We start from the raw sequence: 26,300 nt of genomic DNA on the forward strand, positions 1-26,300 counted from the left end.
GATTAACAAGATTATTAGTTCCTCTCTCTCTCTCTCTCCTTCATTACTAACAATATGAACTAACAATACTAATAATTTTTCCTTCCTCTCCTTTTATCAACATTTCTTCTTACGTTAGATACAAGTACTGAAATTAAAATATGGTTATCTGTATTTCCCCTTCCTTCTCTTATATTTCCATTATTTTTACAATTATACTAAGCTGAAGGGTTACTTAACGAGGCGTACTGCTTGTTAGAAGGTAGTTGGCTGAATGGTTAGGTAGTTATGTTGGGGGAGAGGGGAAGGTGGAAGTGGTGGAAGGAAGAGCGAAAGTGGAGAAGGATGAAGGAGGACGAGGAAGGGAGAGAGTGAGTGGGGGAAAGAGAAGAGAGGGAGGAACTGGAGAAGAGGTGGTAAAGAGAGAGAGAGGAGGGGGGTGTGGAAAGGGGAGGGAATTGGGAGGGATTAGTGGAAGAGAGAAGGGGCGGGAATCAGAGGAAGGAGGAGAAATAGAGAGGGAGAGGGAGGAGCGAAAGAAGAAGGAAGGAGCAGGGAGAGGAGGAACGAAGGAGAGAAGAGCGGCTATTGGAGGAAGAAAGGGAGGAAAAGGGGGTGAGGGACGGGCGAAGGAGAGGAGATGACGGTTGTTGGAAGAGGAAAGAGAGAAAGAGGGAGAGAGGGGGGTGAATGGGAGGAGGGAAAGGAGGGCAGGTGAGGACGGCAGGACCCACGCGCTGGTTGCCTTAGTTTGCTGCTGGCCACGGAAGGAGATGGAGTAAAAGAGCTTCTGCTGCACTACAAAAGGTGAGTCAGCGCGTAGCTTTAAATTTGTTTGTGTTGACAGTGTTAGCTTTATAGGAATGCATTATAAGGTTTGGTATGGTGTTATTCAGGTGTTGTATTGGTTATGCGGTGTTGGGGTGAAGGCAGGTGAGGATAGTGTGTGGTTATTGTTTATTTGTTAGGTAGTTAACCCTTTCGTTGTGATGTGGAACGATTAGCAGTACCGGAAGTAATGAGTGAGGTCTTTAAGTACTTACAAGATGGATTAAAAGTAGATTTTGCTACTTCTACCTGGTTTAAAGAATGGTGGTGGCTGTAGAGGAAGTAAGGAGTTTGAGTGATTAGTAATTAAGGGAAGATGTACCAACTAACGGTGGAAAGGTTAAGTAACGAGTTTGAATTGCTGGCTGGGAGTGTAGCATGAGGTGAGCTGTGATGGCACTGGAGACTAGTTGTGTGGGCGTGTATGGATATTGGGGGCGGAGGACTGTTCCAGACTTTTTTTTTTCAGGGACACCGGCCAAGGACAACAAATATATTAAAAAAAAAAAAAAAATTGATGCCGGTCCCGAATAGGGTCCGAAATGGTCAAAAATTGGAGGATGCGAGTCTTGAAACCTCCCTCCTGAAAGAGTTCAAGTCATAGGAAGGTGGAAATACAGAAGCAGGAAGAGGCAAGAGCTTACCAGAGAAGGGGATGAATGACGTGTAATACTGGTGAACTCTTGCATTAGAGAGGTGGACAGAACAGGGGTGAGAGAAAGAAGAAAGTCTTGTGGCCGCGGGAGGAGGGGAGGCATGCAGTTAGCAAGGTTAGAATCGGTTAGCATGGAAATAGCGATAGAGGATAGCATGACCTGCAACATTCCGGTGATGAAAGAGGCTGAAGACAGGAGAGTTGAGACGTAAAGCTTTTGATTTCACCCTGTCTAAAAGAGCGGTACGAGTGGAACTCGCCTACACATGTGAAGCACACTCCATACATGGACGGATAAGGCCCTTGAACAGAATTCGCAACGGGGGGGATGAGAAAAACTGGTGTCTTAGAACGCCCAGCTTCATAGATGTTTTAGCTAGAGATGTGAAATTTTCATTTTAGATTATAAGAAAAGGACATTTTAGATTATAAGAAAAGGACAGACCGAGGATGTTCAGTGTAGAAAAACGAGAGGACAGTTGAGTGTCATTAAAGAGGGTATAGTTGTCCGGAAGGTTGTCGAGTTGATAGATGGAAGAATCGAGTTTTTGAGGCATTGAACAATACTAAAGAGGGTATAGTTGTCCGAAAGGTTGTAGAGTTGATAGATGGAGGAATTAGTTTTTGAGGCATTGAACAATGCTAAGTTTGCTCTGCCCCAATCAGAAGTTTTAGAGACGTTGCCTGTAGGTGTTGACTAATTACCGTAAGAAGGGTGATGTGGTAGTGTGATGCTAAGGAATGATTGTTTGGTTGGGAACGATAGGGTCGATAGTTGATGGCACTTGGTAGGGAACAATTAGCTGCTGACTTAATTACATGAAAGTTGTCCACTAGTAGTAGCGTTCTGTTGTCTCCTCCAAACTCGGTGAGGGGATCAGTTGTCTTCGGTAGGTTTCTGCGCGTGTCGTAATTCTTGACATTATCAAACATTCCTGCTTCATAAGGTAACTTTGTCCGCAATGTAAATAAATTACTGATGATACATATAGTTCTCATTCCCCTTGCTTTGCTTTCACGATAATTTTGTACCTTCCCAGGTGACCATGCGACTGCCCGACCGCCCAAACCTCGGAGCTGCACGGGTGCCTTCCCAGGTGACCATGCGACTGCCCGACCGCCCAAACCTCGGAGCTGCACGGGTGAGCTGCGCCGGCTGTCTTGGGTAAGGCGCTCATGGTGTACACCCTGCGAGTATTGGAGTGCAGGTGACGGTGACGCGCCGCGCTACTCTGAACAGTAAATGCAATACCAAGGGTTCAACATTACTGAGGTCATTATAATAAGGATACAACGTTGAGACGTTGCTGAGATTTATTGAATATGCGTTGGGGAGTCGATATACTTGCTAGGTAATTAGTTCTTATTTTTATCTTTGTTCTTGCTATATTTTGTTCTTGAATTTTAATTTAACTGGTTAGCTATCGACTTGCTTTGGCAGAAAAGATTCTTTATGGCACATTGACTTCCATTTCACATATCTTTAACTGTCGTCATTAACCGGTAGGAACGAATGTTACTCATCAGTTCATGCTCTGTACATGGGAGATTAATTTCAATTGTGATTTTAACTGGTTAAGAGAGAAAAAAAAATTTTTGCCAGAGTTGTTGTTCTTTATACAAATTTTAAATTTCACGATTTAATCGCATTACCTTCCAGAGGGCGTGTGTGGGCGTGGGCTGCATGGATCTTCACCACCTCGCTGCAGCACCGCCCTGGCTCAAGCCTCCCGAGTCTGAGTGCAGTGCCATTCTCGCGTGCCTGGCGGGCTGCCACGGAACAGCAATAGTAAGACTCGTGGGTCGGCAGTGTTGCTGGTTAATGAGCGATTGGTTCCTAAGAAGTCGGAAGACACTTTTTTTTTTTTTTTCAATTAAATATTTAGGATACGATTAGTGGTTTTCCAGAGACTCTTTAAGGTAAGAAGAAATTGAGACACCTGGGTTAAGAAAATAAAACGCCCTTTATTGGTATTTTCCGGAGACACTTTGAGGTAAGAAATGGAGACGTGTGGGTTAAAAGAATAAACCTTTATTATTTAGTATGAAGAATGCAAGTCTCGAATTATGTAGCATGTATGGATCCTACGGAACTTTTATCTTCAACTAAACTAGCTAATAAAAAAAAAACCCTGGGTCGCCTGTTGCAAATAAACTAGCTAATATATATAAAAACTATGCTGCATCAACTTTCAACAGGAATGTGGTACACGTTAGTGTAGCCCGTTAACAAAAAGCAAAAAAGTATATACATTCGTCAAATAAATCGTCACCTAATTGGAGAGTAAAATGATTATTCTTACTAGGCCCCTCTATTTTTTTTTGTATGTCATCCCCGCCATTATTAAGATGAATCCTCTACACCGAACTCGCTAGTCTTGAAAGTTTCCTCCTTCCTCTACTTGTTTTTGTTTTACTTGTAACATGTTGTTAATGTCCTTCTTCCTTTTCCTATCAACTGCCTCTATTATTACATAACTAACTGCTTGATCGTTTTTGTTTTACTTGTAACATGTTGTTAATGTCCTTCCTTTTCCTATCAACTGCCTCCATTATTACATAACTGCTTGATCATAAACACCACAAAGAAAGCAAATAATGTAAACGGGAAAGACAAAAAAGTATATATATCGCATAACCTACCTAGCCTGACAAAAAAAACACACCCCAGCATTGGTTTTTTACCCTCCAAACAAAAAATCTGTGGTGGTCAGCAAGGGCAGCTAAGGGGGCTCTCCATTACTGCAGTGCTCTGCGAAGAATGTCAATGCAGTGCCAAGTGTGTGGGCGAGTCTGTTGAGGAAAGCTGGTGGTAACATACTGTGTAAGTAACACATGTTTTAGATCTAAACTCCGCGTGTTTAGGAAGTTAATGAGATTGACATAGGAAGTTAATGAGATTGACATATGTGTAGCTATTCCAGATTTTTTTGTGTAGCTAATGCCTGAGATTTTTTATTTAAAGCCAAAGGAGTAAAGCTGGCCATGATAACTTTAAGGTACTGCAACACTAGATAATATTCTCCCAAAACCGTCTTCCTCTTACTGGGTATTTTCTTGAGATAGTCAATGCCAGAAGAGGTTAAAGATTTAAACAGGATCATAGATCGTAATCTTAACTAAGCTTAAAGCTCGGTTGCATTCTTCCCACCGTATCTAACCCTCTTAATACTGTCACTTCCCTTTCCCTTTAAAAACTTGCTTCCTTTACCCAACCCCTCTCCTCCCTTGTAACACAGATATATATATTTAACCTGTTACCCCCACAACATCCCTTAAACCTACCAGCCATACTGCCTTGTATGTATGTACAGTTACATTAGGAATGGCAACACTAGGCCAGCAAAAAGGCATTTCTCTAACCTATAAAAGGAACCAGATACTCTCTCCAAGTCAGCCTGCACTGCCAACACTGCTGCCATCATGTCCATCCTGCGTGCACCAAGGCGGCTCCTCTCCTCCTCAACTGCTGCCCCTCCTCTCACGGCTCCAAACAGATTCCTGGACTGTGGGTGGACTGGTGACTCCTGTGTGAAGTGGTTAAGGCAGTACATTGGTGGTGGTCATATCAACATGCTCTCATTCCTAATGTGCTGTAAGTCTACGGGGAATCTTAGGTCCTCCGATTTGTTTAGAATCTATCACCATTCCCACTGTGTTGTAAGTGCCCTTCTTGTGTCCTATGACCTACTTGGCACCTATTTACCACCTATCATCCTTCCTGATCTACTTAGCACCTATTTACCACCTATCATCCTTCCCGCTGTGTGTAAGTCTTCCCTCAATCTTTAGTCCTCTGATCTGCTTAGAATCTGTCATCATTCCTACTGTTTTTAAGTCTCCCCTTGATCTTAAGTCCTGTGATCAGCTTGGAATCCATCAGCTGTTGGGTTTTTGCAATGAGACCATCAAAAGAGGACTTGACATTGAGGGAAGATACTAAATGCAGAGGACTTGAATACAAAAGGTTACTTTACTTATGAAGGACTCAAATGTATCCTATTTAAAACTAGTCATCAAATATACATGAGACACACTCAACTTACTTTTACATACCAGCTTTCAAACACTTTATACTTTTCCTTTTCAACTCTCAGCTTACAATATTCATTCCCACTCTATTCCTACAAGCTGAGTTACATACCAGCTTTCAAACATTTTATACTTTTCCTTTTCAACTCTCAGCTTACAATATTCATTCCCACTCTATTCCTACAAGCTCAGCAATCAACACTCACTCCTCTCAGCAAGTCACAACACTCATGCTACCAACACACCAATACTCACGTGTCTTGATAATGGTGTCTGCTGAGGGGTCTGGAGGAGCTGCCTGTACTTTCTACTGCTGAAACCTGAGCTGGCAGATTGAGGGGGAACCTTGGCTGTTGGGGCAACTGGCTGGATGAGTGAAGGCTGGATGCGTGGTGGGTTTGTCTGAGGTCTCTCCTGCTCCCTCACTTCGTTCCTGAATGCTTCTGATGGATGAGATGGAGTTTCAATCTGTTGGTTCCTCCCTGGTGTTTGTGTTTGCCTGGGTGAAGCAGTACCTGAGTGGTTCACTGGTTCATCTAGTGCTGTATCTGCCTGGTGGACTTCTGCTGTGGTTGTGATGGTAACTAAGGATGGTGTCTGGTCCCTGTCATACCTCAGCTCAGCCTTGACTGGGTCGTTGGAGGAAGGTGACTTGTGTGAGGCTGAATCTTTGCCTCTGACACCATGTTCTTTTTCAATGTAGGACGCCTCAGCTTCTGAGACATAGCTGAACTTTGGAACAGGGCTTGTGGTCTTGCCGAGGAGGTTGTCGAGCATTGTACTCTGAAGGGGCCCTGATGGTGGTGCCTGCGTGTCTGATCCTGGGATGAGTATTGCGCTGATGTCCATGGTGCTGAGATGGGATGGGTACTGTGGTGACTGTGGAGTGCTACCTGCTCTAAATGGCTGAGTTGATGCTTGTGCTAGGGCTGCTGCTGTTGTCACTGTAACCTGGGTTGTTTTGGGGTCGAAAGTACTGGTGCTGCGGTGTGTGCTTGGCATCTGGTTGTCTTGCAGCTCAAGTTGGCTAGTTTCAATGTCATTCTGTTGACTGTCAGTTGCATGAGGGATGCTCAGCTCACGCTCCTGGCCGGGGGAGTCTTCCTGAGGTGGTAGTGACAACACCTGAAGCGCCGGTGACTCGAGGAAGAGCACAGGTGTGGACACCTGAGTGGCTGGGCTCTCCTGCACTGGTGAGGACGCCTGGGGCTCTGATTTCTGAGGTTTCGGGGAGAATGGCTTCGATGTCTGAGGTAAAGCTGAAGGGTATCTGGCATCCACCTCACCCTCTGTTCTTGCATTTTCCATTCTAGTTGCCTTCCCCTTGGATGCAGCAAGTTTGAAGTTTACAAAATTTGATGTGCCAGAGTCCACTGAACTCCTGCTGGTATGACGGAGAGCTTCGGCAGAGGATTCGTGCAGATCTGAGTGGTCTGCCAGAATGGATGAACTAGTGAAGGTCTTGGAGTTCATTTGCATCAATGAATCATCCAGAGAGTTACCATCTTTCAAGCAGATTTGCTTCTTCCCTGTCCTTCTCCTGCTTCTGGCATGTTTGGTGTCTTCCTTCTTTGATAAACTTTTCTTTTTCTTGCTGGACGGTGGCTCCCACTCATCGTGACTGCTGGTCAGGCTTACCTCTGAGGTGGAGGTGCTTTTCAACACCAGTGCAGAGGTCTCTCTGTTCCTGCCTTTCCTCTTGGGACTGTCAATTGGTAAGCTGTAGGCGTGGGAATTTTCCGAGGTATCTTTGGATGTAGTAAAGCCTGACAAGGGACTCTTTGGTGGGTTTCTGAATCTGTTATCATGTGAGAGCCTCTCAATGTCTGATGATGAGTTATTTGAGTTATTTTTGTCATCTTCTGTGCTGTATTTCCTCTTATTCACTGTGTGCTCCCTCTCTTCCTTAAATGATAGCCTTCTGCTGGAGGTGTTGCTGTACGTCACTTTGTGATGCTTGATCTTTTCAATCCTATGCAGGAACCAGACATCCACTTGCTTATTAGGACTCGACTCAAGGTCTGAGTAGATGGAATGTGGCTCCTCTACCTCAGACTCCTCCAGGAACCCACTTGCTCTTCTAGGAGGTGGTTTATTCTCTGATTTAGCTTTGCTTCCACTGAATCCTCGGTCATAACTCTTGTCCCTTGAGACTCTGCATTTTTTCCCAGAGCTGTGTGTCTCTATCTTGTTTGTCATCTTGTTCCTGTCATACTGCAAGAGTGAGTCACCGGAATTGTGTTTGAACTCTCCACTGGCTGTAGTTGAAATATTGGCCATATTCTGATTAGTGTCAAGTGTCTTCTGTCTTTTCTCCTCCACGTGGGGCTGAGGGGGGCTCACTACCACGCTGGATTGGGCGCTGGGGTCAAAAAGCTTACGTTTATTCCTAATCCTGCTGGTGCTTAGTCTGTTGATTGGTGATGCTGCTCTCTGGCTGATCAGTATAGGATAGGACATTTGCTGTTCCTTCCCTCTTGTGTTTCTGGTTGTGCGTTTTCTACCTCTGTTATTTTTGTGTGGTGTTCCTTTCTTTGCACGCTGTTCTTGGTGGTCTAGAAGAGGACTTTCAAGCTTTTTCATGACTGACTTATCACTGGATCTCTTTATATCCTCACAGATGCTGTCAAAGTTAAGTACATTTTGTGTTATCAATTCTGGGCCATCATTTGACACATTACTATTTTCACTCAGACCACTGGTAACTGATCTACTGCTAGTCTTGTCTGCACTTTCTTCTACCAACTTGTCCTCTTTTTTGAGAGATGTCACCTCCTCTGGTCTATGCTGCATCTTTTCTGACCCTATGGAAGTTTCATCAGCATTCTCTTTTACCTGTGTATCCCTTTCCATAACAGACACCTCAGCATTCTCTTCCACCTGTCTATCCATTCCCATAACAGATGTCTCCCCTCCCCCTCCTGGTGCTGCCTGAGGGCCACTGTTCATGGCACCACGAGCGTCTGTGTACTGAGGATACGTGACCACTTCCACCATTGCCAAATTCAGGAAAGGAGACATCTTTAACTTCTGTAAGTCTCCCATGATTGGGCTCAAATTTTGGGTGTCGCTGGCTGCAGCTTGCACGCTTTCTTTCTGCTGTGATGGGGGTTCTGCTGTTTTTGGTACAGGCTTGTGCTTAGAAAATTCCATCTGTGTAGTTTCCTGTGGAGTGTGAGAAGTGCATTGACCACCCACATCCTTGGGGACAAAACTGCCTGTGACTGGCAACTGCTTGTCTTGAGGTGAAGGTGAGGGACTCTGTGCTAGTGCTATTGCTGGTGCTGTCACTGGTGCTATTGCTGGTGCTGTCACTGGTGCCATCACTGGTGCTGTCACTGGTGTCATCACTGGTGCTATTGCTGGTGCTGTTACTGCTGCTATCACTACTGGTTCAACGAAAGGCTGTGTCGTATCCTCTGTGTCTTCATCAATGGGGTCTGAATCAAAGAGCTCTTCATCATACACTTGCCCTGAAGGTATCGGGGACTCCTTCAGTAATGCAAGGTTAGAATGCACAGTGTCTTCCTCAGTGTGTGTTTCATGTCTTAATCCATTATCTGCTATGATTGCAGGACTTGTATCTGGCTTCATGTAGTCATGTTTATCATGTGTATGGCTTACTGGCTGAGAAGTGTGGGGCTTGACTTGCAGAGATCCTGTTTCAGTTCGCTTAGTACAATCTGGCATGTCATGAGTGTGGTTTGTTATAATTGTTTTTGCACTGTATTCTTTGTTCTGTGCATGGCTCAGAGGCTTCAGGTGTGGTTCAACTTCTGGAGATTCTGATACGATTAGCTGTACGGCTTCCACTTCATTCAGCTTGACAATGTTTGACTTGATGTTAAATGCAAGATCTGCTTCCTGTGATGTGACATTTTCTTCCTCTATCTGGGTAGGATCTGCTTTATCTGGAGTCCTGCTGAGGATTGCTGGAGATGTAGGACTTGTCTCAGCATCCTTTGTACTTCCTGCCTTGTCCTTGATGTTTCCCTTGCTTGGTACATCACTGACTGACTTCAACTCTTGAGAGGGTCTTTTGGAGGTTTGTTTCTTAACCACCCTTGCTTCCTGCCCCACTTGTGTGTTATTGGTGACTAACTCATTTCTAAAGGAGCTTCTACGAGTGCCTTTTTTCATTCCCTTTGATTCCTTTTCTACTGTTGTGCTAGTTTGTCGATCTGAAGGCTCTGTGTAAATGCCTGAATCATTAAAGCCTGAAAAATTGTTAGTTTCCATCTCATTTTCTGAGCAAGAAGGGGTTTTCATTTTGTGCTTCATGAAAGAATGTGTCTTCATCTTTGTTAAGTGAGAAGGGGGTGCTTTTGTTTTGTTTCTTATGCAAGGTGATGCTTTTGTTTTCTCTTCAATACAAGGTGGTGTTTCTGTAACCTTAGCATGAGAACCAGGATCCCGCTCAGCATTCCAGGCCTCTGAGTGAACACCATGGGCACTACTTGCATTAGCAGCAGTAATGGCCTTCTTTGTGATCTTAGCCATTACCAAGGACTCCTCAGAGCTTGGGAGGATTACACTAACCTCCTCCACAGCCTCCTCTTGCTGCACCTTATGTTTTAAATCAGGCTGGGCAGGCTTTTGCACCTCACCTTCCTTTGTGCCAGGCTTAGTGCTCTGATGTTTGTTCCTCTTGATTGTTGGCGTTGGTTGATCTTCATTCTCCTCATTGCATGTGACATCAGTATCTTTGCCTGAAGTCTTTCCTTTACGTGGAGTTCTATCTCTCAACACAGCAGCTCCAGGACGAGGTGATGTGAAATTAAGTGGCTTGTAGAAATGTGGTGACACTTGAGATGAATGTGGAGATGAGCTGGTCGAGCACCTCACAAGGCCAGGCTTTCCTTTGCTTTGCTTGCCCCTAGTGCTGGTTTTCACCTTTCCCTTGCCCTTACTGGTCTTCTGGTGTGCTGTCTCATTGTCGTCATCAATGGGGAGAGTTCTGTTTGCCTCCTTGTCGCCTGTCTCAGCCATGTCACTTAGTTCCATATCCAGGAGGACTTCTGATCCTTTCCGTTGCCTGGTGCTTGATACTGGTTTGTGTGGCTTGGTGTGACCTGGTGGGTGTGAGGCATCTTCTTAGTAATCATAGGTGCCAATCACTGGATAACATATGTGCATTGTGTTACAGTTAGTAGAGGTACATCTGACAATCTTGTTTGGGCATAAAGTCTGTTGCCATTTGAAATCTCTTGAAGGCTAGTAGTCAAGTAAATTATCACTGTCAAGAGCAATACATCAACCACTTATGAGACAGAGACAGAGACAAAAAATTATGAAAAAAAAATAAAATAAAATAAAAAAATAAATTAATTAATAAAAAAAAAAAATAATAATAATAAACTTAATACAATCCTATAAGAAAACAAATACATAAGTACACACTTACACATCCAATACAGAACTCAACAAAACAAAGAAACTGCAAGAGGCTGAACCTGCTGAAACTACCCACACAAGCCAACTCCGCACACACACACACACACGAGAGGAAGGGAAAGCCAAACAGACAAAAAGAGATAAGAGGGAAAACCAAACAGACAAACAGAGGGGAAAACCAGACAGACAGACAGAAGGAAAACCAAACATAGATGGGTAAGAGAGAAGATCAAACAGACAGACAGATAAGAGGTACTACCATTGATAAGTTTAGAGTGCAGTTCCTCCACCACCTCATAATCTTCACACTCTATGGACACTGCTGAGGTCTTCTTCTTCTGGGAGGCAGTGATGGTGGACTGTGTGGAGGTCAAGGGCAGAGCAGCCACTCCATTATAAGCAGCAGACTGTGGAGAATGTGAGATGTGAGTACGTGGAATGTGTGAAGGGAAATTATTAGGAATGAGATGAATGGAGAATGGTGAAGAACTGTGAGTAGATGAATGATGGATGTAACTGAGGTAGGATGGTGACATAAAGGAATTACGAGCAGATGAGTGAAGCGTGTTATGATGAGACTGAATGGGATGAAATAGGTAATACTGAGGGGTGTGCCGAGTTATGATGAGATTAAATGGGATGAAATAGGTAAAACTGTGGGTGTGTTATGATGAGATTAAATGGGATGAAATAGGTAAAACTGTGGGTGTGTTATGATGAGATTAAATGGGATGAAATAGGTAAAACTGAAGGGTCTGTTGAGTTATGATGAGATTGAATAGGATGAAACAGGTAAAACTGAGGATGCGTTAAGGAAATGAATGATGCATGGATGTGATGATGAGATCGGATGGAAAGACATGTATGGCACTTGAGTGATGTGGTGAAGGAAGGCAGAGGAAAAGTATGTGATGAAGAATGTCAATTATCAACAGACTAATTTAATTTTTTGTCTACTGATGCTTTCTAAATTACTTTTTTTTTAAGGAAAATTTTCTTAGATTTTTCTCTGCAAATGTGAAGCCTACAGTAAAAATCAAACACACAATAAATGAATAAAATAAAAAGTAAATAAAATGAAATAAAATAAAATAGAATAAAATAAAATAATTCTACGATCACAAATAAGAACAAAAGCAGTACAAGACGGTCTTATCCGTAACATCCAGAATTCATAAACAGAAAATTAGTGAAAAAAATCAACAAGGACTGAAGAACACAAAAGAAAAACAAAGACGAAAGATGGACAACACAACGACACAAAACCAAACAAGACAGATAAGCACGAACAACCATGAAAAAAAAAACAACACAGGCAGAAGGACACATGACAAAAGAACAAAAAAACGGGAAACCACAAGGTGAAAGAATGAACAACACTCATAAAAAAAACTGAAAAGACATGCAAACCCGAAAAAAAAATAAATAAAATAAATAAATAAATAAATAAATAAATAAATAAATAAATAAATAAATAAAAAACAACCAACACACGGCAGAAAAAAACAAAACAAGAGACTAAGCGAAGACAAAACACGGACACCACACTGATACAAGGCTGAACTGAACACGCAGACAAGACACGGCATACTCCAGTGGCCGAGGGGGTGTCAAGCTCTATTTCCACATTACTGAAGGCACCGGAGCTCTTCCTTGCTTGGGTGTAGGAGGAGCTGGAGGTGGCGCCTGTCTGTCCCTATGGCAGTGTGAGGTGGGCCAGCATGGGTTAGTGTTAGGGTATTCAGAACAGGTACAAATTAACAGGAAAGGTAAAGATACATTTTTTTTTTTAGTGAATGATATACAGTGAAGCATAGACCAGTAAGGGTTAGTGTTAAGGAAAGATGTTAGGTAAAGATAGAAAAGTTAGGTATATTGTGTTTAGTATAAGGAAGAACATTAGGAACAGGTAAAGATTAATAGAAGAGATAGTGTGTTTAGTATAAGGAAAAATATGAGGGACAGACAAAAATAAATAGATGAGATAGATACAGTATGTTTAATATAAGGAAAGACGTTAGGAACAGGTGAAGATAAATAGAAGAGATAAAGATACAGTGTGTTTAGTATAAGGAAAAACATTAGGAACAAGTAAAGATAAATAGAAGAGATAAAGATAGTGTGTTTAGTATAAGGAAAGACATTAGGAACAGGTGAAGATAAATAGAAGAGATAAAGATAGTGTGTTTAGTATAGGGAAAGACATTAGGAACAAGTAAAGATAAATAGAAAAGCTAAATAAGTTGGCTTTAACATAAGAATGAACACTAGGACCAGCTGAAAATAAATACAAGTTAAATTCATTGTATTGAGTTTTTATTCCATCAGTGTTATCCGGCTCTTGTGTCTTGTTGTTAGAAAAGTGTATATCTATGAACACAACTGCAAAAATTAAGATGCCAGGAAGTGATGAACAGGGTGTTAAGTGTTTAGTTCCCATTACTGGTGTGGGTGTTATGAAAAGTACTACGTGAAAAAAAAATAAATAAATAAAAAAAAAAAAAATCTCGGGCAGTAAATTCTTTCTCTAAATTCCAAAGTATTGTTTTTCTATGAACTGGTCCAGAAGTAGGAAGATTATTATTGTTTAGAGACATTTTTTTTTTTTGACAGGTAAATGTATTTCAAAGTTTTCTTCTTGACCTTTTGCAAAATAAACCTTACACATTGCACATACTTCTAAAATCATCTGATCTTTTTAACCTTGGGCAGTATAAACCTTAAGCACTGCACACATGTATATTGCATTATTCTATCTTGTTAACCATGTGCCATATAAACCTTAAACATTGCACACACCTATACATCAATATTTCTTCTTAATCATGTGCAATATTAAACCCTCACACACTGCCCATGACCATGTTACATTAATTTACCTTCTTGACCTTGTGCAGTATGAACCTTACACTCTACAGACACCAATATTAATCTCACACACCTACAGTACATCTTACTTTGGTGTTAATTAGAGCAAAATAACATCATGACTCACCTTCCCCTGCTCGTTTACCTTCCATCCCTTTGGCTCCAAATTAATAACCTGTGGGAAGAGATTGAAGTATGCAAACTTTTACCTCTCAGTCTCAAACTCTACAGCATCGTACTTCAGTTATTTTTAACGAGCTTTTGTGGATGCTACTGGGTGTTTTCAAAGGAATTTCCATTGTTCTAGTGATTGTTCAACTACGATTCTGAATTATCAAAGAAGAAAATACCAGGAAAACCAAACTAGTCAACCTTGTGGCCTGATCAACCCTGCATTCTACTAGGTGAACAAGATGACACACACACACACACACACACACACACACACACAAACACATACCATCAGCTTGCTCCTAAAGATGTGGGTGCACACTTCCTCCAGGATCTGCAGTGGTGAGAACTCAAAGAACACCAAGTTGGAGAGCAGGGCACGACTCTCCCTGCTGAGGGGCGAGGAGAAGAGATCCTCCACCTCCTCCACGCTGCTGTACTCTATCTCCAGGGTGTAGGTGTGCATGTGTCGGGTCAGGGTGATACGCTGCACCTCCTCTGGTATCAGGAACAGGCACTCCCACTGGCAGGACGGGTGGTGCGGGGGGTAAACATGTTCAGAATATGTGACTATGCTGGTGATGATGGGTGACTAGATTAACATTTTGTCTATTTTGTACATCTTTTCCTAATTATCAATCACTCTGAGATGTCTTTACTTGTTCTACAGCCATGACTAATTTTTAAACTGGGTAGAAATTGCAAAATCTATTCTTTTTAATCTCCTGCTTTTTGTTGTAGATGCTTATAAAGATTTAATTAACTGTTATGGGTGGTGTTGATTGTTTTGTGTTGCACTGAAAGGGTTAATGCGTGATAAATGTATGCGAATTAATGGGGGCCCTCAAAAATGTCCGTGAGTAAAATGACGCTAAAAAATAAATGAGATTGAGGAGTAGAAAAAATGCACAATTAAATAAATACACTTGAAATACATGAACAAACTGGTAACAACAGAGGATACATAGAGAAATGCTTGATTAATATATCTAAATAACTGGGCACTCTAAATAAAAATACATATAAAACAGACTGACGAATAAATTACGACACGTAAATAAAAACACTTCAAATACATGAACAAACAGATAACAATACACAATAGACAGAGTAATACTAGATAAACACACATAAACAAACAGATATCATAAAAAAATTAAATAAACCTAAACAAAAATGCATGAAAACACTGATAATAACAGACCTCACACACACAGACGGAGCACCACTACAACGAATGAACGACTGAATGAACGCAGAACTCACCAGGTTGTTCACCTCAGCCTGGCCCTCCAGCTGGCAGGTGACCAGGACGGACGGGTAGCCCAGGTTGAAGTCCACCCAGAACATCGGGTAACTCTGGCTCTGTGATGGGGCATGGGTGACAATTGTTACTCAGGGAATGGGTAACAAGAATTTTTTTACTGAAAGAACGGATAATACATAATACATGGGATGCTTACTTGTTCTTTCTTGTTTTCTTGTTTTCTTGCTCTTCTTCTTTTAGTAAAAAAAAAAAAAATAAATAAATGAAAAAAAAAAAAATAAATAAAAATAAATAAATAAAATAAAATAAGATTAAATAAATAAATAAATAAATTAATTAATTAATTAATTAAATAAAAATAAATATATAATAAATAAACAAATAAACATTAACTGAGTATATAGATAGTAATAAATAACTTATAGTAAGGAGACAGATAACAACAAATAACATTACTCAAGAGACATAACAGTTGGAATCCACAAGTAGTGACGGATGCAGCCTGGCATTCTCTCCCTCTCACCTTAGGTTTGCACAGCCTCAGCCTGCCGATGAACGCCTCGTGACAGGGGATGGTGTGCACCTTGCGGCGGCTCCCCAGCGATGAGTTGTATGCGTTGAGGAAGCGACGGCAGTGCTGGGGAGGCAGGGGATGTGAACACCAGGCTCATCACACACACACACACACACACACACACACACACAAACAGGAAACAATACAGGAACCTGATTCTGTCTTAGAAGGAAGGTACTTAAACAGTACACACACACACACACACACACACACACACACACACACACACACACACACACACACACACAGACAGCTCTTCCACTCATCCTTTCACCCAAACACACACACCCACACTCCCAACACCCAGCTCTTCTCATTCCTCACTCACAAACCCACACCTAAATACACTCACCCATCCCTCTCACACCTCTCACACACACACACACTCCCAACACTCACAGCCTTCCTACCTCCCTTTATTCCTTCTCACACTCCCACCCCCTTTATCCCCACCCCTCACACTGCCAGACCCCCTCCCCTCAAGCCCCATCTAATCCCCTCTCCACGCACAGGGTCAAACTCCGTGATGGTGAGGAAGAGACTCTGGATGGTGCAATCAAGCTCAGGGAAGCAGCGTGTGATGTAGCGCTTCCTGTCAGCTGAGGAAGTCATTCTGTATATGAGCTCCACCAAGCTGGCCTGCATGTCGTAGTCCCCCACCTCCTCCAGCAGCCGTGGCACCTTCATGCTGTGGGGGAATGAATGCTGGGGTATTCTGTGTAATGTGGTGACAGTTTGAGGGTTTAGAAATGCTTTACTCTCTCTCTCTCTCTCTCTCTCTCTACAACTATTTTCAAAGGCCATGGAGAAAATTGGCTGGGTTCTTAAGAGTGTTTTTCCTGTTTATAATGTAGAAGTTTTGTTAATCTGCCATTAAAACTGCAAAAACACCTTTAAAAATCCTGTTTCTTCTGTTAATAATGAAGTCTGTGTTTATCTGTCAACACAAACCTCTCTCACTTCATCACGACTATTTTCAAAGGCTACAGAGATGATTAACCAGGTTCTCTAGAGCATTTCTCCTGTTTGTGATGTGGAAGTCTTGTTAATCTACCACTAAAACCATAAAAAACACACTTAAAAACCCGTGTAGCTTCAACCATGTAGAACCCTTTTAAAAAGCAGTAGAAGGGTGGCACAGAGGTGTTTCAGAATACAGTCCTCAGTGTGGCACTAAGAACATAAGGAAATAAGGGGAGAATAAGGGCAAAACACACCTACCTACTTATTTCCACCATTTTCCTAATCCATGAATCTGTTTAATGTTTTAAATACCCAAAATAACTTGGTACTAACAATCTGATTATGGAGAGAGAGAGAGAGAGAGAGAGAGAGAGAGAGAGAGAGAGAGAGAGAGAGAGAGAGAGAGAGAGAGAGAGAGAGAGAGAGAGAGAGAGAGAGAGAGAGAGAGAGAGAGAGAGAGAGAGAGAGAGAGAGAGAGAGAGAGAGAGAGAGAGAGAGAGAGAGAGAGAAACACATCACCCATCACCTCAAAGCTCTACACACACACACACACACACACACACACACACACACACACACACACACACACACACACACACACACACACTTACAACAAGGCGTCACACTCCTGGCGAAACACGTAGCGCCCAGCAGAGTTCATTTGGATGAGGAGTTCATTGAGGTCCTTGAGCACATTGCGGCGTTGGAAGATGGCCAGCCTGCCGTCCACCACCACCCTCAGCTGGCTCCTCCCCACCAAGCAGGAGTGTCTCAGGACTGACGCCCTTGAGCACTCCAGCAGCATCTGTCAAGTGAGGTGTGAGTGCAAGGTGGGAGAGGGTGTGTGTGTTGCTGGTTAGACTTACAACACCCATTCCTGTGTGCTTCAGTGGTGTCTGTTAAGGGAGGGGTGTGGGTGAAAGGGGAGGGGTGTGAGTGAGAGAAGGGGTATGAAGTGTGTCTGTGTGTGTGTAGGTTTGCTTTGCCATAGTTTGCTTCAGTAGTGTCTGTTAAGAAAGGTGTGGTTTAGGTGTGAGTAAGAGAGGGTAATGTTTGTGTTGTACGAGTAAGATGCCTGCCTCACTACAGCTGCCCTTGTGTGGGCGAAAGGGGTTGTGTTGTGGGACTGACTTGCCACACCTGCCCCTGAGCACTACGGCAGCATCTATTAGGGGTGGAGTGCTGGCTGGACATCCAGACAGACAGTTCCCTTAGATTCCTGCACGATAACATTACGGAGTGGGAAGAGTCAGCTGAAATACATAAGAATCCATGTCAGGGAGAGAGGAGGTTCATCTCAGACCCGACATCATGAACATCGTCTTGTACAACACCTCCCAAAACTCCCTTTCAAGTGTGGTGTGAACTGTGGCACAATGAACACTATGCTGCCCGATCCTGTGCTGTGTCAGTAAGGTTGGTATGCATGGCCTGACATGATGCTGATACAACGATCTATTTAACAGGTGTGCAGGGCTGCCAACTGTTGCTGCCGTAGTCACCAAGCGTGCCAAATAATATTATCCGTTGTATCAGAACATAGACCTCTTAAGATAGTTTTGGGAGCTGCTGTACATGTCTTGGAGTATGTTATAACTCTGTGTATGCTGGATATAAAGAAACTGAAGACTGTCACTTCCCTCCATGAACAGTCCATGCCAATGATGTACAGTAAGAATACAAACACAGGAGGCTGGGAGAGGTTATGGGAAGGATGAAGAGCACAGATGAGAGACTGCATATACCACAACTATGAAAATACATCAAGACATTAGACAAAAATATGACTCAATGAACAAAATCAGTAGGTGTGTAAATGAGCCTCTGTACATTAGTCGATCCCACACACATACACACACACAAACCCACCTTGAAGAAAAACGTCAGCCTTCTCACGAAATCCATACAGTTGAATTGTCCCTCACCACCACCACCACCACCACTGATGTCTCCCTCTGTCACCTCCCCCGTCAGGAAGAGGCAGAGAAGTGCGTATCCCTTCACAACATAGGGAGTGATGGAACTTTCCCTCCCCTCCTCCTCTTCCTCCTCCTCCTCCTCATCTTCCTGCAGCTGTTGAAACCTGGCATACTCCTGCAGCAGCTCCAGTAGACTCAGAATGCCTGGTGATTTTGACTTGACGGCCTGATGGGGGAAGTGAGTGGGGTGTGTGAGGGAGGTGGCAGGGAGGGAGGGAATGGATGAAGGAGTTAAAGAGCAAGGAAATGGGAGTAAAGAAAGAATTATTATGATTTCAAAGATAATAAGAGAGGAAACAGAAAAGAAGTTAAAATGATGGCAATGAAAAGAAGAGAGAAAAATATAAATAAATAAATAAAAATAGAATAAAAAATAAATAAAAAATAAATAAATAAAGGAAAAGATGAGAAAGAAGAAACAATAATACAGACTGAAGAAGTGTGGAGCTTTAAAACACAGCTTGGAACAACAAACGTGACTTAAACACTATGACAATAATGACACAGCTGACACACAACACACCTTAACACAACAACAACAACAACAACAACAACAACAACAACAACCACCACCACCACCACCCACAACACCCACCAAACACCACCTCACCTGGGCCACATGTTTCAGCAGCAGCTCCCCTCCCTCAGGTGACCACAAGGGCAGCACCTGTTGGGATCTGATGACCTCTAAGACCCTCCTGCTGGCCACACAGGGGTCACTCGGATTGGACCACTGGGTGAGGAGCGACAGCAGGGTGCAGTGGGACCTCTCGTTGTGTTCCTGGGTGCTGCTTGTCCCCAGCTGCTCCCCGTTCACCTGTGGGAGTGGGCAGGTGTACAGGGGGCATCATTAAGTGTATATGTGAGGTATCTTAAGTCTGCTGTGGTCTCAGGGTTGTAGTGTAGATGGTTTTTAATGTTCTTGTGTCATGTTGTAAACTGTTTTTCTGGCATACACCTGAGGCAGCCTGAGTAAGCTTCTCAGTGTGTCACCCCTGCTAGTGCTGTAATGCTGTAGTCATCACCTCGGACATATAACATGGAGGGCTAAAGTAAATTCTAAATGAAATAAATCGCTTTAATAATCAGCAAAGGGACAAGGCAAGACAAGACAAGGCAGGACAAGACAACCACTGCCTGCATCTTAACCACCAGAAAGGAAGACTACAGAAAACCAAGGTGTGTATGTGTGTAATAATAATAATAATAATAAGGTGTGTGTGTGTGTGTGTGTGTGTGTGTGTGTGTGTGTGTGTGTGTGTGTGTGTGTGTTAATTAGACAGGTGAGATGTGTGTGTGTGTGTGTGTGTGTGTGCGTGTGTGTGTGTGTGTGTGTGTTAATTAGACAGGTGAGATGTGTGTGTGTGTGTGTGTGTTAATTAGACAGGTGAGATATGTGTGTTCTGGTGTGTTTTTAAGTGTTCTCCAATTATGCTTGTTCTTTAACCCTTTACTGCTGTGTTTTTCCTTTACTAACCTTCCTAGCACTGTAAGAATGCTCTGTGAAGGGTCACAGGAGAGAAAAGAAGTGAAACAGAAGGTTAATCTTATATATTTACATCACAGAAATATTTATGAAAGCATAACACAAAATGTCTAAAGTTATGTGTACTGAAGGGAAAAATTTGTTGAGCAATGAAAAAAATGGTTACTAAGATAATTAGTTGGGTTTCTGTGGCTGTTCTCGTTCAACTATCACTAGAATTATGAAGCGACTTTACAAAAAAAAAAAAAAAAAAAAAAAAAAAAAAAAAAAAAAGGGGGCGACTTCCACTACAGCTTGTTGAAAGTTGCTGACATTAGGATAACGAAATGTTCTGGCAATGCTGTACCTCGTGTTTTACGAAGAGACGTGGTGAAATGTGTGTTCTTTGCATCTTTATTTCTTATTTTTTTTTTACTTATTGATCATAAGAAATACCTTTATCTTCTTACTAAATGGATAACTTATTTATTTATTTTTCTAAGTGAATGTATTGCGTTGTAATTCTCTTTATCTTGTTGCAGAGACCGCCACATATACGCCTGATAATATTCTTGTACCTTCACTTATGTTCTATGTTGTCAGTACTCAGTGGTTATTCAAGTCACAGCGAGGCATCATATCCACATCACTATCTTCCCTCACTGCCTTGCCCTTCCTCTCTTCTTTTCTAACCTGCAATCCTCTCTGATCTTCCTCCACCTCCTGCTTCCTCAATCTTACTGTCTTCCGTGTCTTCTTTGCTCACTAACGTATTCCCGTGTCTTATGGTGCACTCTCTCTCTCTCTCTCTCTCTCCCTCTCTCCGCCATGTCCACTCTCACTCCCATCAAAATATTTACCACAGTTCCCCACAAACCCACACCACCGCACACCACACCACAACACCATCGACGCACTAACGCCCAAAGAACACGAAACATACGAAAAAAACACCAAGACAAACCGAAAAACGACCAAAAATACAAAAAAAAAAAAAAAAAAAAAAAAAAACCGGGAGTGACAGCGCCAGTGGAGCGCCTGGAGAAATGTTTACGTCTAATATTCTCTTATTTTCTCAGTTTTCTGGGATTATTTATGTGTTTTAGAGGGTACAGGGGAGTATGGGTAATTAGTGGTTATTCCTCTCACCTGTGCAGCCGACATAAGGTTGAACTGTCGTGGAAATCTTGAAAAATGTGAGGAAAAATCGCGTTGAACCAAGCGTGATAAAAGTCAGGCGCCATTGTGATTCCTGAGGTGATACACTTTCGCGATTCTACGGTGATGCTTTTCTGTGGCTTGTTTCGCTTTTGTTTCATGGATAATGTTGTCTGCTATGTTTAGGTTATTTCATTGTCATTTATTTTGTGGTGGATGTTCTCCATCTCAGTGTTGATTCGTATTATTTACAACTGATACATTTTTACAATTCGAATTTAACTTGCGGCTGTTGTTATTTGATTTTATATTCATCTGGTTTGATATTTATAATTTTCGATTTTAAAATCTATATTTCCATAAACATATTTCATTATATAGAAATCCATATTTATTCTCATCTAAAGCTTAATCAACTTACACCAATATTTTTTGTTTTACATTATTTAAATATATTATTAAAACTAACATTTACAAACAACTTTATAAATCAATGCATAACGCAAAATAAACGATTTTTACGAACGCTTACAACGTGACAGCAAAAGATGAGTTTCGGGATGCGCACGTTTATATATTTCTTATCTATCATTAAGTAATTTAAGTTATTATATTTACTGAAGAGAAAATACAAAGAAAAGTCAACATTGCACTGAGTAAAAAAAAAAAATCATTACTGTTTATTAGTTAACGATGTGATGGAGAGAGAGAGAGAGAGAGAGAGAGAGAGAGAGAGAGAGAGAGAGAGAGAGAGAGAGAGAGAGAATCTATAGTGTGGGATGAAGGGAAAGTTAAGACTGGTGAAAGTTATTTAATTTTGGTACACCGGGCAAGCACGCACGCAAACACACACACACACACACACACACACACACACACACCACCACCACCACCACCACCAACAACAACAACAACAACTACTACTACTACTACTACTACTACTACTATAATAGCTACTTTTGCTACTACCAGAAGACCCCTCTTCCCCCACCTCTCTCTCTCTCTCTCTCTCTCTCTCTCTCTCTCTCTCTCTCTCTCTCTCTCTCTCTCTCTCTCTCGTGACCGACTGTGGTTTCTTTTTCTCTCCATTTTTTTTCTCTCGGTTTTCACTTTCCTCCTCAGTTGTGGGAGGAAGAGGAGGAGGAGGAGGAGAAGGAGGAGGAGGAGATATGAGTCATAGAGAATTTAGTTTATAGCAGTAGTAGTAGTAGTAGTAGTAGTAGTAGTAGTAGTAACAGTAGTAGTAGTAGTAGTAGTAGTAGTAGTAGTAGTAGTAAATACATATAATTGTAACAAACAAGCAAAACAAAACAAAATAAACGAAAATAGAATAAACAAACAATTGAAATACGTAAACAAACAAAGGCAAAACAAATTAGCATTTAATCCCACAAAACAGCCCATTTGACTAATTGATTATGTTCTATCGAAAAATCGAGGCTTTCATTTGACCTTTCCTGTCTAATAAGAATGGAGGAGGAGTAGGAAGAAGAGGTGTAAAAACGAAAGTTTCTCAATGTATTTACGATAATGAATTAACTTTGAACTCAATACACTAAATAATAATGTGAGAGAATATTCAAGATTAGGCTTAGGTTGTTTATATTAAAGATTGCAATACGAGCTTACGTAAATTAATTCAAGAGTATACATCTTCATATTTCCGCTTCTTGTTTATTTATTTATTTATTTTTTAAATAGAAATACCACGAAATTTTATGACAGATGGACTTATGAAATGTGTAGCTTTTTTATTTTAGAGAAGAAGAAGAAGAAGAAGAAGAACAAGAAGAAGAAGAAGAAGAAGAAGAAAAAGAAAAGAAGAAAAAGAAGATGAAGATGAAAAAGAAGCTGAAGATGAAAAGAACAAGAACAAAAGCAAGAAAAAAAGATAAAAAGAAAAAAAAAACAATGAAAAAAAAGAAAAGTATGAATGTGTACATCTGAATATACATACGTACTAACAATAACATATATATATATATATATATATATATATATATATATATATATATATATATATATATATATATATATATATATATATATATATATATATATATATATATATATATATATATATATATATATATATATATATATATATATATATATATATATATATATATATATATATATATATATATATATATAGAAACAGTACCAACCCTCCCTCTTTACTCTATAGCATGAACTCAATGTAGATAAACTGTGTACGAGGAGAGAGTCGTGTGTATGTGTGTGTGTGTGTGTGTGTGAAAGAGAGAGTGTCAGGCTGGCTGTGGCGGAGGTAGTGGTGGTGGTAGTGGCGCCAGTCTGCAGGGTGGTGGTCTCGGTGCGTGTACCATCTCGGCTCTCCTCACTCCCTCGCTACCATAGACTCATACGCACGCCCATACGCACTTCCTGGCTGGTTATATATGGCGTTGAGTGTTTAAATACGCGGTTATGGAGTCACGTGTGTGTTTGTGACGCGTAATCGCACTCAGTTACGTGTAAATTCATTGAAATACGCACTCAAATGCATTCAAACACTTATATTCACTAAAATTACTTACATGTTCACTCATATTCGCTTTCAAATGCATTCAGATATATACATACAATACTTCACTCACTCGCGCACTCAAGAACTCACTCACACACACACACACACACACACACACACACACACGCGTTAACAATATCCGACAAAAGAGATTAATACGTTAGAAGAAGAAAAAGAAGAAGAAGAAGAAGAAGAAGAAGAAGAAGAATTACTACATCAACGAGTGTCAAAGATAGTGATTATAGAAAAGAACAAGAATGAAAGTGAAATACGAGGAAAAAAAAAAGAAAAGGAAAAATAGGTTGTAAGATAAGAGGAAAGAAAACGAATGGTTGTGTTCTTTAATGATAAATGCTTGAAGAAAAATAAAGAAGGAAAGGGAAAAGAGAAGAGAAGAGCGAATTTGTGATAAAACTTGAAGGAAATAAAATATAAAGTGATAATAAGAAAAAAAAGAAGGAAAAAAATATAGAGAGACAAGAACAGGAAAAAAAAGTGTTTAGAAGATAACATAGAGGAAAACAAAAAAGAGAAGAAAAGAAGACGACGAAGACGAAGAAGAGAAAACTTACGATAAAATTTGAAAGACAAAGAAAAGAAGGAAAAAAGAAAAGAACAGACAAAAAAAAAAGAAAAAAAAAACTAGTGACAATAACTGAAGAGTGAAAAACAAAACAAAACTAAACAAAACGAAACGAAACAAAATAAAACAAAACAAAGATAATAATAATAATAATAAAAAAAAAAAAAACTAACACACTAGCCTGCTCGACATTACAAAGGAGAAATGAATTACACTTGAAACATAATGCTTTAAAATTACTGTTGTTTTGTGTCATTTGGCCAAAGACTTAATACAGAGAACCATTACTTGTCTTACGAGGAATTGAAACAAAAAGAGAAGGAAATGTAAGAGAGGAAGAAATATAAATGGAAAAGTGAGTAAATGCATTATACAGACATTAATAAAAGAAGAAATAGATAAAATGAAGGAAAAAGAAAGAGAGAGACAGAGAGAGATGTAGGAAGACGAGGAATTGAAGAAAAGATGAATTAAAATATTAGAACGGATAGAGAGAGAGAGAGAGAGAGAGAGAGAGAGAGAGAGAGAGAGAGAGAGAGAGAGAGAGAGAGAGAGAGAGAGAGAGAGAGAGAGAGAGAGAGAGAGAGAGAGAGAGAGAACAAGTAAATTATAGAAACATTAAAAGAAAATGGAAAATAAGTAAATCGAAGGAAAAGAAAGAAATAGATGAGGAATTCAAGAAGAGAAAATTAACTGAAAATGACAAAACACTTAAATGGAAGAGAGAGAGAGTGAGTGAGCAAATAAATGATGCAAATATTGATAAAAAGCAGATGGAAAAGAAAGAGTAAGGTAAGAAGAATAGGAATGAAAGAAGAGAAGATTAATTGAAATATGAGAATGTATGTAAATAAAAGAGAGAGAGAGAGAGAGAGAAAGAGAGTGAGTACAGAGGAAACAAATCATGCAAACATTAATGAAAACAAACAGAAAGGAAAGTGTACGACAAAAAAAAAAAAAAATGAGGAAATGATAATTGAAGAAGAGATAAGTAATTGAAAGATGAGAAGTACAAATAAAAAAAAAAGGTGAATGATTAAGTGTATAGCAAATGGTTATTATACAAACGTTAGTGATAAATAAAGATAGAAAAGAATAAGACAAGAAAAGATAAGAGATATAGAACAGATGAATTAGTGAATGGATATCAATTAATTTTACAAACTTTATAAAAAAAATGTAGGTGAGATAAGAAAAATTACAGAAAAAGCTAATTGAGAAAAAAAAATAAAATAATGATAAAATAACATAAAAGTAACTGTGGGATAAGAAAAAAAAACAATAAGAAAAGGTGTGTTTAGAAAATATGTGGAAATTCAATATAAAATAACAAGAATATAATAAAAAGAGTAAGTTTTTGTTATGTTACGTATGTTATGAATGTTATGAATGACTCAGTGAGCAGCCAATCAGAGGCAAGGCACGTGAAGCTCTCCTCTGTAATTGGTGCATTTTGAAATTTGATACAATGATGAACAAGTGACGGAATAAAAACAGAAAGAAAGAGAAAAGTGAACATTAACGAACAGAGACTTACAAAATAAGGATGAAAGGAGATGAAATAAGAAGAAATGTGAGGAATGTATGAGGGAAAAGTGAATATTTGTTAGTATTTATGCGTGGCAACTTAAAAAAAAGGATATTGGTGAAAAGTGACTTAAAACTTAGGAAATTCTGGTGAAAATTAACGAAAAATGAAGTTTGTATAAGGACAAGAGTGTTTATGTTGCAAGAAACAAGATAATGTATAGTAAGAAATGAATGATGTAAACTGAAGAATTATGCACTTGAAATGAACGCTTAAACGAAAGAGAACTTAATATTACGCAGAACTTG

The 26,300-nt window shown here is 40.4% G+C and overlaps 2 protein-coding genes and 1 long non-coding RNA gene across 5 annotated transcripts in view; 2 read left to right on the forward strand and 1 right to left on the reverse strand.

The window, feature by feature from the left end:
- Positions 1-2,306: 2,306 nt before the first annotated feature.
- LOC135113145 (uncharacterized) lies at positions 2,307-4,257 on the forward strand. Of its 2 annotated transcripts, none has more exons than XR_010274725.1 (3): positions 2,307-2,352; positions 2,560-2,627; positions 3,123-4,257. It is a non-coding gene; the product is annotated as an uncharacterized LOC135113145 (long non-coding RNA). The 2 variants fall into 2 exon arrangements; XR_010274726.1 differs by lacking the exon at positions 2,307-2,352 and adding an exon at positions 2,478-2,502.
- LOC135113143 (mucin-3B-like) lies at positions 3,408-21,479 on the reverse strand. Of its 2 annotated transcripts, XM_064028216.1 has the most exons (14): positions 21,325-21,479; positions 19,321-19,527; positions 18,601-18,876; positions 17,343-17,536; positions 16,279-16,456; positions 15,718-15,831; positions 15,194-15,292; positions 14,217-14,450; positions 13,884-13,931; positions 12,480-12,584; positions 11,148-11,295; positions 5,750-10,566; positions 4,826-4,989; positions 3,408-4,255 (listed from the first exon to the last, which is right to left on the reverse strand). In XM_064028216.1, the coding sequence occupies exons 1-14, from the start codon at positions 21,337-21,339 to the stop codon at positions 4,186-4,188; spliced, it is 6,669 nt and encodes a 2,222-aa protein (XP_063884286.1). In that variant the 5' UTR covers positions 21,340-21,479; the 3' UTR covers positions 3,408-4,185. The 2 variants fall into 2 exon arrangements, with proteins under 2 accessions (XP_063884286.1, XP_063884287.1); XM_064028217.1 differs by lacking the exon at positions 12,480-12,584.
- A 2,057-nt stretch (positions 21,480-23,536) lies between these two features.
- LOC135113146 (venom protease-like) overlaps positions 23,537-26,300 on the forward strand; it is a 15,383-nt gene continuing 12,619 nt past the window's right edge. Inside the window, exon 1 of the mRNA XM_064028220.1 lies at positions 23,537-26,300. This exon is cut by the window's right edge and continues 526 nt beyond it. The gene's annotated coding sequence lies outside the window, so the exon portion shown is untranslated.

This window comes from Scylla paramamosain, chromosome 25 (assembly GCF_035594125.1).
Source record: "Scylla paramamosain isolate STU-SP2022 chromosome 25, ASM3559412v1, whole genome shotgun sequence".
NCBI classification, from domain to species: Eukaryota; Metazoa; Arthropoda; class Malacostraca; order Decapoda; family Portunidae; genus Scylla; species Scylla paramamosain.

Excerpts from the sequence above, each read along its gene's own strand:
- LOC135113143 (XM_064028216.1), bottom strand. Across the intron at positions 13,932-14,216 it reads TCTTTAGGAGCAAGCTGATG|GTTATTAATTTGGAGCCAAA; the intron begins GTATGTGTTTGT and ends CTCTTCCCACAG. Across the intron at positions 4,256-4,825 it reads GTATCTGGTTCCTTTTATAG|ACTCGCCCACACACTTGGCA; the intron begins GTTAGAGAAATG and ends TTTCCTCAACAG.